At 45.5% G+C, this 12,007-nt stretch overlaps 1 protein-coding gene across 4 annotated transcripts in view; it reads right to left on the minus strand.

The window, feature by feature from the left end:
• sesn1 (sestrin 1) overlaps positions 1–12,007 on the minus strand; it is a 52,941-nt gene that overhangs the window by 3,107 nt on the left and 37,827 nt on the right. Inside the window, exons 1-9 of one of the 4 annotated variants that reach the window (XM_076755803.1) lie at positions 2,914–3,171; positions 2,031–2,096; positions 1,746–1,946; positions 1,451–1,633; positions 1,075–1,311; positions 610–864; positions 448–512; positions 322–360; positions 55–199 (exon numbers count right to left, since the gene is read on the minus strand). In XM_076755803.1, coding sequence (XP_076611918.1) covers positions 55–199; positions 322–360; positions 448–512; positions 610–864; positions 1,075–1,311; positions 1,451–1,633; positions 1,746–1,946; positions 2,031–2,096; positions 2,914–3,015 — 1,293 coding nt within the window. In that variant the 5' untranslated portion in view covers positions 3,016–3,171. Of the gene's footprint in view, positions 1–54; positions 200–321; positions 513–609; positions 865–1,074; positions 1,312–1,450; positions 1,634–1,745; positions 1,947–2,030; positions 2,097–2,913; positions 3,194–12,007 lie in introns of those variants that run through there. The other 3 variants (XM_076755802.1, XM_076755801.1, XM_076755800.1) reach the window with 3 other exon arrangements.

Raw genomic sequence — 12,007 nt, forward strand, 5'->3', positions numbered from 1 at the left:
ATTCATTAAAATAGCTGCTAGAGATCAGACCAGCAGAGGAGATCGGGATCTTACCTTCTCGGAGTGCTGAAACTGCCTCCAGAAACTCTCATACATTCGTTTGGTGGTCTTCTCAGGACTGCACACCATGGTCTTAATATAGATCTTAAAGCTACGGTCCAGAAGCTGGTTTATCTCCCCGTAGTCATAGTCATCATACCTGAAGAGTACAGAGAAACACGGTGTTAAGAAACACAGGCAACAGTGCCAATTGAGCGTAACGGCACACATTACAAAATAAAGGTTACATCACACAACCAGGCAAAGTTTCCGGCCACTGACCTGATGCCGAACATACAGTGGATGTAGTTCCAGATGGCCCTGCGCAGCATGCTGGTGTCCACATCTTTGTGTGTTGCCATGGTGTTGTAGGTCAGATTGTAGGCCATCTGGAACTTCTCGTCCAGCATCTGACCAACGTCAGGGTACAGTCTGTTGACCAAAGAGAAGCCGTGGTCCTCCCAGCTGTAGTCCTAGAGAAAAACAGAGAAATAAGATGTGAATATCAGTCACACAGACCGTCTTCTTCAGGATACTGAACTCTGTGTGCAGCCTGTATTTGATCTCTACCTGCACTCTGAACGTGGGCACGTGCTCCCCCCTCCTGGAGAAGTCTTTGTAGCCGTAGCTGGGGTCCTCAAAGTGTCGGGAGATGTCTCTGGAGGGGGCGCACTCATCATCCTCTGCTGTGACCACCAGCATGCTCTCCGTCTTCTCCCTCTCAAAGCGAGTTGCCATCTCCTCCTGGCTCGCCTCCTCGTCGTCGCGGCACTCCTGCAGCTGCTTCATGCGCTCCATCAGCACCTCCACCTCGCCGCACATCTCCTACGGAAGCAAGGAGGGAAAGTACAGTCAGGAGAGAGTCGTACGAGAAGTGTGGCGGGGAATTTATTTGCATCTTAGCACACACAGGATGTTAGGTGCAGGGTTTGAACCTCCTGCTTCACACACAAATGAGAAAACATTCACTTTTAACCTGCACACACACACACACACACACACACACACACACACACACCATCCTTCTCCACTCACCTGGTTGCCAAGCTGATCATCATGGTGATTAGCATGACCATTGCCATTGGCAATGTCACAGACGCAGTACTGGCTGAGGGAGGGGGGTCTGAAGGTGTGTCCGCCGTCGCAGTGAATCTCGGGCGTGATGCCGCAGCCGAAGGTGAACGAGGCGAGGGAGTGGTAGTGTGTGAGGAGGACCACGGCGTGGATTAGCTCCGCGAGGGACCAGCTGTGTTCCTCTGCCTTCAGGAGGCGCTGGGAAAAAAAACAAAGGCAAATAAATGACAAGTCCTCGTCCTCATCACTACACCTCCAAATCCAGCCTCCACCCATTATCTCAGCCTGCTACTTCTCATGTCCACATCCACCCTCCTCAACATGCCCATCATCTCACCTCGATGTGCTCCTTGGTGAGCAGCCAGGGTCGGTGGGCCAGGATTTTGTTAAGCTCCCCGAGCTGCTGCAGCTTCTGCGGGGCTTCGTCCAAGCCGTTCAGCCACTTGGGATCGCCCCCGACCTGAAGGAAGTCGTTCACGTGCAGGTTGACCAAATAGGAACACTGGTGTCTAGCTGCCGCCTGCAGGATCAGAGGAGGACGTGATACTAAACATGAGATATCCAAAGACCTGATATATTAACAGTTAAATGAAACGTGGTTTTGAGAGTTCGGGGGTTGAACGCGACCGTACCATGATGCCGATGTAGTGTCGGTAGTGCAAAGACAGGGGTCCATCCATCTGCAGCAGGTAGTGCTGCGTCCGGAGGAAGCTCTCCAGGTACTGTGGGTGGAAGCCCATCACCACAGAAATGTTGTCGAGGCGACCGAGGGCTGCAAACGCATCCTCAAATATCGACTGTGTCCGGGTGTCCACTTTACTGACTTTGAGAATCTAGCAGAAAAAAAAAGTTATTACAAAAATATCCAGCACGTCACTGAGTTTGAGTCTGTTGTGGGATTACAGACTTTCTCTTACCTCTTTTTCGGGGATAAATCTGCTTGGTCCGTTACCTAAGGGTCTCGGGATCCTCACTCCCAAGTCCTGCGAGACAAAAAAAAAGAGAAAAACATGCAGTTTAAATACCAGAGGAAGGCAGAGGAGAAGCTCAGCGCACAGCGTGCCTCAGACCAGCACTTCTCATTTCTCATGCAGACCCTCTACTGTCACTTCACTGCTTCACCAGGGTGACAAATCAGAGTCGCTTTGTCTGTGTGTGACACCAGAGAGGCTGTAAGAAGTTTGTTAGATTACAGAGGAAACTGCAATGAATGCGCGATTCCAGGTTTTCTCCACTGTAGCAGCAACATCCAGCTCTTTGCAGTGTCACACGAAAACGATGCATACAGCGAAAATTAAACCCTGACACTGAATTAATGAATCAATGCGAGACCTAACCTTGCAATCGCGGAACATTAAAACACAGCAGACACCTTTACATCGCCTGGATTATGTCCGGTAACTTTCCGCTGCTTGTCGAGACATGTCCACAAGCGGACACCGTCCCGCAGCGCACAGCGGAGCGGATGAATGAATGAGCACGAAATGCGTTATTATTGAGAAATGACACCGGGTCACAAAGACGGCTTTGAACGTGTCATTCACACGTCTTCTTCTTTAGGGGCGAAATCAACAAAGACAACAAAGCCAGGGCCGATTTGATGCCCGATGACCACAAACTCTTCGTAAACAAGCCTGCTGCACAAAAGACTGCACTGCAGCTTGTTGTCTCAAAGCAACAACGTCGCCTCAAAACACCGATGATGTGACACCAGTTTCTTTTTCTTTGAATCCCAACGTCACATTGAGATGATGCATTTAAAAAGAGCGATTTTTGATCCTTTTTTTTTCTTCCCCTTACCTTTTTGCCTAGCCGCTCACAATGGGTACATATCTTTAACAGGTTTGTCACTGCGAAAGAATTATTTTCCACGTTTTCTGCCGGTGCGACCGCGTGCCTCATCTCGCGTCCTCGCTGCACTTTGATTATTTTAAGGGTATAAAAAAATGAAAATAAAAAAAAACGGATTCTGAATGGCTGTTTCCTCCTCTCTTTGTTCCTTGAGGCACTGGGTAAAGTGCTCGGCAGTCAGCTGTTGCAGCCCTGAAGCAGAATACCGTCCTCTCTCGCGCATACATTCGGTAAATAAGTCGAGGCTCGTGTGACTGACGTGCTCGGCGGCCAATCGGGTGGCGAAAACAGCCTCCCAGCAGCCAATGGCGGCGGGAGAGTGTTTTCGCACGTGTGGGCGGAGCTAACCGTGAAGAGGAGGAGGAGGGGGGGTCCTAAACGTGAGTGGAGAGAACAATCCCCCCTCTAAGAAAACATCATCACTTCTCTCTCCTTCTTTTGTTCCCTGCTGCCATTGATCATGATTGCATTTGCAGCTATGCATTGCACCCTGTATGCTAAATGATGGCAGCAATCAAGTCAAGGTGGCCGCCGCCTGATTTGGCTCCCCCATCAATACTTAAATCAATTATCATGGTATGGACAAACTCCCCTGCAGGGTTCCTGGAAATAGTTTTCTGTAACACTGCCAAATGTGGCTGGAAAAGGCATCTGTGTGATCATCTGTGTAATGTGCATTCAATGAAAACAACAACAACCCACAGCCAGCTCCTGCATGCAGCAGCAAGTCCCCCTATTGGCTTCTTGCTGCACGGGGATGTGTGTGTGCGTGTGTGTGTGTGCGTGTGTGGGGGGGGTTCACCGAGCCACAGAAATTGGAGGTCTGCTGTGCAAAGATCAACATCAGTGCACAGCGAGATGAATAGCTGCAGACCTGCTGCAGCTACAACGGCCCTTCAGTTAGTGGCTTTGCAGAGCAGCCTATCAGACCACAGATAATGCCATTCCTCCACCAATCAGCCCAGGCTGAAGGAGTCAGGAGGAAGCAGAGATAAGGAAGGCAGCTCTTATGGCTTTGTTTATCCCAGTTTGACAATAACAGGCTCACTGGAACAATATACAGCTGGTTTATCACACCACGGTGGTTAGAAAGTCAATAATTACTCAGAATTATGTCAGATGAGATCTATGGAAAACAACACTGTGTTCTCCAAAATTTCTATCACAGTATCATATCGTAAATTATGCTATGACCCAAACAAGTCTGTCGATGTGGAAATGATTTGTACCAGAAGCATTATATTTGTCTCTGAAATTTCTGGCAAACAACAGAGGAGCAGTTGTATTTTCATGTAAAAGCACATGCGAGTCAAGTGTTGTTTCCTCTGTGGATTGCCGGCAACCACATTACAAAAGCATCCACATACTGGCCAGTGTGTCCACAGACACACGCATGCACATCTGTGCGTCATGTTTCTGTGTGAGATTTCAAAATAACATGTTTCCCAAGCAAAACACAGAGGACTTTTCTTTTCTGACCTTTCACAAAGACAAAATTTTAAGGGGAGGAAAGCTACACAATAGTTTGGATTGTTAGTCTTACATTTTGGGAGATACCGTCTTTGTTTCAGTTCTTCCTTCCACCAGCAAATCTGGCTATCAAAGTGTGTGGGCGAACTGTGAAGGGATATCCAATAAAAAGCAGACAAGCAAGTTTGAGTTGGTAACGATGAGGAGATGACGAGCGGATGCCAAGGAAAGACAAGTCTGCCCCTGTGCGCTCAGATCAAGAGCCTGTCCGGGCAGTTCGGCAACCGGCTGCAAGTCCCCAGCACTGATAGCTGGATAGCACAGTATTCAGCAGGTTCATTGTGTGGATCAAGCCACCCCCCCCCCCCCCTGGTCCCTCTCCTGATGCCACAGGATGGGGTGCAGGGCAGCGGTAAACATGTTCCCAGGGCTGGAGTCAGCACTCCCAGGGCAGCCCCATGGCTCAGCAAAGCTGCAGAAGAGGCTGGTCAGCGTTAGGGCTTACGACACACCAAACCTTTTCACATAAAAAGCGCTTAGGCTCGGGGGTCCGGCCTCGCGGACAGGGCCAAACACTATTGTCAAAGCGCACGCACTGACCACTCTGTGAGGCTTCACTGTGCTCACATCAGGAGTATCTGTGTAAGTGCACTGATCCAGACATATATGTTCCTTCTCAGATGGAGGCTGTTCATCGTTGTTGGTCAAAATGATAATCAGCTGCATGTTTGCCGTTGGGACCCTGAGCTGAATTAAACACTAAACCTCCATATAATTTTAGAAATGCTCTGCAAAGATTCAGAAAGCACCAGAAAAAGCTAGCAACTTGAGTTGAGGTTCTTGTACAGCTACAAAAACATGACAAAATATCTGACTGAAGACCTCAAAATATAACCCGGCTCGTATTATAACCTGTAAGACTCTGCGTGTTCTGGGGTGTCTCCTGAAGCTGCTTCAGAACACACTGTGACATACCAAAAAACCACACTGCAGGTGTCTCAGGGGAGCCTGCAGACCTAAATCTTCAAAGCACATCAGTTATTTGATGTCACCTACAGTCAATCGAAAAGGCTTTCTTGCATGGCTGATAGCAGCAAACTACATCTGATGAAATGAAGCACTCCGAACATGCTTGTCATGATCGCGCTTCAGTGAATTAGCATGTAGCCACGCTTTGTTAGTGGCTCTTTCAAACTGGCAAGACAACACAGTGGCTGAGAGGCTCATTAGCTGTTGTAGGCGATAAGGCAGTGACCTTTTAGCTACAGGAAGCCACCGTGCCACCCTGGAGATGTAACCGTGTGTGTGAGTGTGTGTGATGGGCGTTTGGAGTACAGGGGTTAGGACAACATTAGGCGGAGGAAAGGCTCCTGGAAGCAACAGGAATCATCTCAGATTTGTTTTAACAGCATGTATCATCAGATAGTGATCTGTTGGCGGAAAGGCCTGAACAATGAACACATTTCCACAAGTCTTAAACTACTGGTAATAAAAATTTTCCCATTAAAAGAAAAGACAGAAGAAATAACACAATCTTCCTTTAACTAATTAAAAGCTGAAGATGAGAAATAAATCCCCCTGCTCAGTTCAGTGCACTCAGAGGTTTTGGCTCTATAGCCTCACATGGTCTGGTATGACCAGTAGCTTATGATGTCGTCTAACATGACATTTTAGCATTTAGCATTATCCCATAATTGCTTCTTGTGGCCACACGGTGACACAGGCTCCCTTTAATGCACGAACCAGTGGCCTAAGAAACTTAATGCCTACTTTGTGCATGAGAGCACCAGCTTATTTTATGCACATTTCACAGAGGCAGGTGTGGACAGTTGATAGATAGCACAGAAGTGTATTGTGCTGCAGGGGTAGTTTGAGAAGTCTCTGGATATTTTGACTTTTTTCCACCTCCACTTTTTTTTTTTACTTATTGGAATTTTGGCATCCGGTTTCTTGCTTAAATCCGAGCTGACCACTGTCTCTGAGCTTCATGAATAAGCAAACTACAGCCAACAGCCATCAAGTTTACAAGGCGTCCCACACTCAAAAACGCAGTATCACTCACCAGAGCATGAAATACACTCTGCGGCCGCTGCCACTGAGGAATTTAAGGTACAAGTACACCAGTAAACAAATACTTCACATACAACTGCTGGCATGTTAGAACATTTTACTGCAAATTTATGAGGATAGAAATTATATTGCTGTACAAAGTGGTGCAAAAGTGGATACTAAATCTGGAACAAACAATTAGTTGTAGCTGTTTCATTAAGATCTAACTGTCTGCTGTCAAGAACCGGTTCTTTATAAGTAAAGAAAAGTATGGCAGCTACTTTCTCAAATGCTCACTAAAGCACTTGTTTGTCCTTTATGAGCGCGGAGCAGAATTAACAACAGCTTCAAACCAATAAAGAGGATGATAAAAGTTAATAAGATTAAAAAACAGAGAGAGGAAGCCGTGCCAGGCGTAAACTCTGCACATATGTGTCTGAGCGCTGCGGCTGCTGTGTTTTCTCATGCAGTAAGACACAAGGGAACCGCAAAAGCTGAGGGGATGTTCAACAAGTGGCAGAAGTCCACCAGACCAGTTCAAACGCAACCTATCAGTGCACAGAGGAGAGGAAGCAGAAAACTCTCGAACGCTGACATAAGCCTAGCAACAGGCTTCCACCAATCACAGGGCAGCTCAACAGTTGCAGGAACCAATCTTCTCTGCTCTCTCTCGCTGCCTCTCTTGTTTCTCTGAAAAAACAAAAAGGGAAAATAGAAAAAAAAAAGTTCTGCCGAGGTATGAAGTTCACCGAGCAAACGAATCTGGTCTGTTTCATAGAAAGTAATTCACTTTTACTGATCTGTTTGCACACTTATAACGTTGAGTTTCTCTGACCAAAAGAGCCAAAACAAAAGTCTTCTAACTTCACAGCAAACACAAAACCACATGGTTCAACTTAGCTCAGAGGCTCACAACAGCAACTCTGATGGGAAGAAAAACAACTTAAGACTTTTTTGTCCCCGTGTAAACAGATCGCCCTGAAACCTGCTGTGGTTGTTTTCAACAGTAATGGAGTAAATCAATACATTTAAATATAGCGGATCGACGGATACGAGGACAGTTTTAAACTCAGTCAGTCAAAGAGTGAAAACTGCAGACTAAGAGGGTATCCTCCATCCCACTCTTCAAACACAGCTCTAGGTTGGAGCCTGTTCATCCATCACTGAGGATTTAACCAAAGCAAACTGGAGGGTTAACCCTTACCTGTCCAACAGGCAACAACCTGCAGACACAGCAGTAACCAGCCTTTAAAACTGGAGCTAAGCTGTCAGAACCTGTTGATCATGAGCTCCAGAAGAAGTGGGGATTACATGTAGTGCAATTTTAACCGTAACTGTCATTAGATGTTAAGACTTATGAGTCAAAGTTGAATCAATATGGGAATGAAGTGGACCAGAGTTGCCTCTTGGCCCTCTTTAAGCGACACTTGGTCCCTTTTCTTCTTTTCCCAGTCGCCTCTTCTCTGATCTGTGTGTATTCTGGCAGGCTATCAGAGTGGAGCGGTCTCGCCGAGCGCCGGCTTTCCTGAGAAGAGAGGCGTGCCCCCCAGACCAGCGGGTCCAGGACCAGCGCACACCAACACTGGGAGGAAGCGGCGTTCCCTGGATTCCATGAAAAGCGGAGGAACTACAGAGACCTCAGGGAGAACACGGAAAAGAGGGGGGGAGAAAAACGACAGATCAAGAGGGAAAGAGGTATCTGGGACAAATACCCTCTCTTTTATGACTTTATACTGACAGGCGTACACATGCATATACACAATTCCCTAAATAATCTATACAGGCTACAATCCAGGGGAAAGGCGTTGGCCTGCAAACCCCTGTGTGCACGTGAGGAAGAGTGAGTTCCCGGGGATGTTATTCTAACAGGGAGAGGGCAGCTGTCACAATACAACAGGCTCCAACAGAAAAGATCCCATAGAAAAACAGAAAATACCAACCCTTCCCCTGCTATCTTTATCTTGATACCACACAGCCACCACAAATCAATGAACATCCCACCGTTTTGCTTCACCTGTCCTCTTTAGTCTCTACAGTCTCTCTGTTTGCATTATAACAACCCCCCGCCGACCTCTGACTCCCCCCTCTTTATTGAGTTTACCGATGGGAAACATGGGAGACAAGTCCAAAGGTGCCGCCCAAAGTTCAGAAGACAAAACTCTTCCAAAGTTTTTAGATACTGAAGACAAATGCACGGTGAAATCTAAGGCGGGCTTATCTTTACTACTCATGTTATCCAGAAACATGGGACTGAAAGCTGAACCTATACCAGCATCGGGACTCTAACAGCCCCAAAGAAAACAGCCCCTCTGGTCTGACGCTGCTGTGTGCCTCCTGGCATGCACAGCTGTTTTCTCTCCCTCTCTCTCTTACTGACAAGACTTCGGCTCTGCTGACTGAGCAAAAAATGACTCATGTCGCTGGGAACAGGGCCAAAAAGTTGTTGATCATCACCCTATAATTCTTAATGGGCATTGTAAAGCCAGCACAAAAGATCTGAGGCCTCACCTGTTTCTGTGCACATACAGAAAGGAGATGATTTATTCCCAAACCAACCAATAAACATCAAGCGCACAACAGCAGCTTCTAGCACACGACACTCCAGCTTGTTAGCAAAGTGGCTGGTTTGAATCAGCGGCTGATGAGCCACTTGATGAGCCACTGAGCCTGACAAACAAAGTTTTATCTTCTCTATGGAGCTGCTCATAGAAAACACGCAGGTCAATGAACTCTTTTTTTTTTTTTTATATAAATAATAGCACAAGAAAGGTTGACAGTCCTGAGCGCAGTGGTCTGGTGTGAGGTGTGCCAGCTTAGACAGCAGACAAAAACAGACTCTGATAAAGTGTGATGTAATACATCACAGAGGCTACAGCAAAGATTAGAAACCATGGCACTCTGCATTAATCTGCACTCGTGTCTGTTGCCGACGCCGGTTTCACTTCTGCCCTCCTTTCCACTATCTGTCCTCTCAATCTGTAACCTTCACCAAGATGCGTTTTGATTGCACAGGGTGGATGTGATACCGCTGTACTTTAAGGGGGGAGGAAGTGATATGGCCTAATCGTTCGCCCTCAGAACCATTCTGACCGTGTCCTATTACTTCATTAATAGGCAATGAGCCCCGGTACTGAATGGCAGAACAAAATAGCTGGCAGAACCTCATTTGAGTGCGACGTCACGGCGGCTGCCCCATTAATGTTTAATCGTTTATGAAATGTCTGTTTGATTAGGTGGAAACCCGATCACCTTGGTCGCCGTCCCCTCAGCCGTCTTCGCTGACTCGGCATTTCCAGTAATTTTAGAGATTATTTTGAGACGTTCATGCCTCTTGTGACATTGAACAGCAGAGACAGATGAAATACAGCAAAGAGTGAAGGTGGAAATCCTAATTTAAAGTAAAAAAAATGTTATTCTATTAACATTTTCACCGCCTTTGTTAGCGATTACTGATTCCCAATAGTGACTTAAATCTCACCCAGATGCAATATAAGATAAAGGAAGTGCATTTTCTATGTAATAAAAGTTAAAATTGACTATTTATGAAGCTCTGCTCCTCTTATGACTTGCTGCGACACCTTTCCCTTCTCCATTGCACGCATGTAGCTTACAACGATACTGGTGCCAGATTTACGCTCAAAATCCTTAAAAATCCATATTTTTTAAAAAACAATGGGTCCTTGATTTTAGACAGCAGTAGACAAAAGCAGGCCTCTCACTTCTAGCCAGCGACCATCAATTTTTCTGCTGATCTGACAACTATTGCCAGCCAATTTAATCAGCTGTGACTAGTAAGCCAATTAAGCTAACATTAGCTCCATCAGTTGGTTGAAAATTATGCCTCTGGCTGTCTTTGTAATGTTGAAGGCTAACTCACTGTTAATGGGTCATAAATATGCACTTGATGGCTACATACCTGATCTAATGCCAAAAGACTGACAACAAAAACAAAAACAACATCCATCAACATACCAGCCGAAGATCCATGCCGAAGACATGGAAATAAAGGAGCAGCTTTGTTCTTGCATGGCAGGGTGGAGCCAGTAAGGCTCAGTATGTAAGTGTGATAAGGAAAATGTAAGATTAGACTGTTATTTTGTTCTGAGGCTTTCAGGGTGAGGACTAACTAAGTTGTTTGGTAAACTGTAACGCTATCTTCATAATAAGTTTGGCTGGGGTTACTGGAGTGTAAACTTCCCCAAATCTAATAAAGAACAGGACAAACCTGCTAATGTTACCTCACCTTACACTATATACAGACACACTATACACACAACACAGCAGCTTCTACTCAGTGGGGAAATATAACATAACACAATATATACTGAACAGGTACTTTTTGGCTCTCAACCTGTCGCCCAACAAACCAGTGTAGTGTGAAATTCTCCTTAGTTATCGCCGGATTACGAGTACTGAAAGGGGTAAAATGTGTAGCCACATGCTAACGACAGCAATTTGGAAAGGTTTATGAAAAAGACACTGTCTTTCAAACTCTTTAAATGTGGAGTATTTCTCTGCATAGCAACCTCTCTAACATGCGGACAAAGCCAAAGCATGGCTAGGCCTGTTGTGCCTTGTTATTGTTGTTAAGCTACAACTGGACAATCACTATTCAGGAAGGGGTTTAGCAACATACGCCTATATGTTCATGTGAATTTCATGGCGTGGGTCTCCTAATACATTATAGGGACCTTTCATGTTCTACAGGGACTAATTACAAGTTATATATATTAATATGTGAGCAATATGAGCTGGTTTTCCCTCCTAGTTCCACCTGGTTAATACTTACAGCAACACCCAAAACTCCTACTTACAGGAATCAACCAGGCCAGTCAAGGGTGTGAGGAGTCTGGATAACAGTACTTGTACCTTCTAATAGATCTCACACAGCTGTAGTACAGAAAACATACACAGTGAAGCCGGCAGACTCATGTGTGCAAACACAAGAGGGACAAGCACCAACATACACAAACTCACAGTACATGTACATGCCTGCTGTCCTCTTGAGAATATACCCAGCCAGTTCCTCAATTACGAAATCGCGAGCACATGACATGAGGTCATGAGTTTGTACTGTCCAAAACAACAGTGGAAAAATGCTTAGATAAGCACATTATATTCCGGGCCTAAAATATGTCCATACATCCGACTGGTTTCGCAAACAGTGCGAGCTGAGTCATTCGTCTGTCTCGCAGTAAATTTAAGTCAAATATAATAAAAATGACAAATAAATGATTAGAATAATTAAATCGGATCTAAATCTGAATACAGCTTTTAGAAAGCATCACCTCATATGTTGACTAAGCCATTTTTATTGGCAAAATACATGTAGAGATATTGTACAAGTTTCCATTTTTCACGCTTACATGCTGTGTTTGCTTGATTAGCAAAAGCTGCACGCTGAGAAAAACATACGACATGCCTATGACACAACATCTGTGCTTTTGGGTTATGTTATTTTAAAAAGTAATCTAGCTTAAACATTTTTAACTCTCCCTTCAAAAATGCACCAGGTTAATGTGTA

This window comes from Chaetodon auriga, chromosome 18, assembly GCF_051107435.1.
Source record: "Chaetodon auriga isolate fChaAug3 chromosome 18, fChaAug3.hap1, whole genome shotgun sequence".
Classification (NCBI taxonomy): Eukaryota; Metazoa; Chordata; class Actinopteri; order Chaetodontiformes; family Chaetodontidae; genus Chaetodon; species Chaetodon auriga.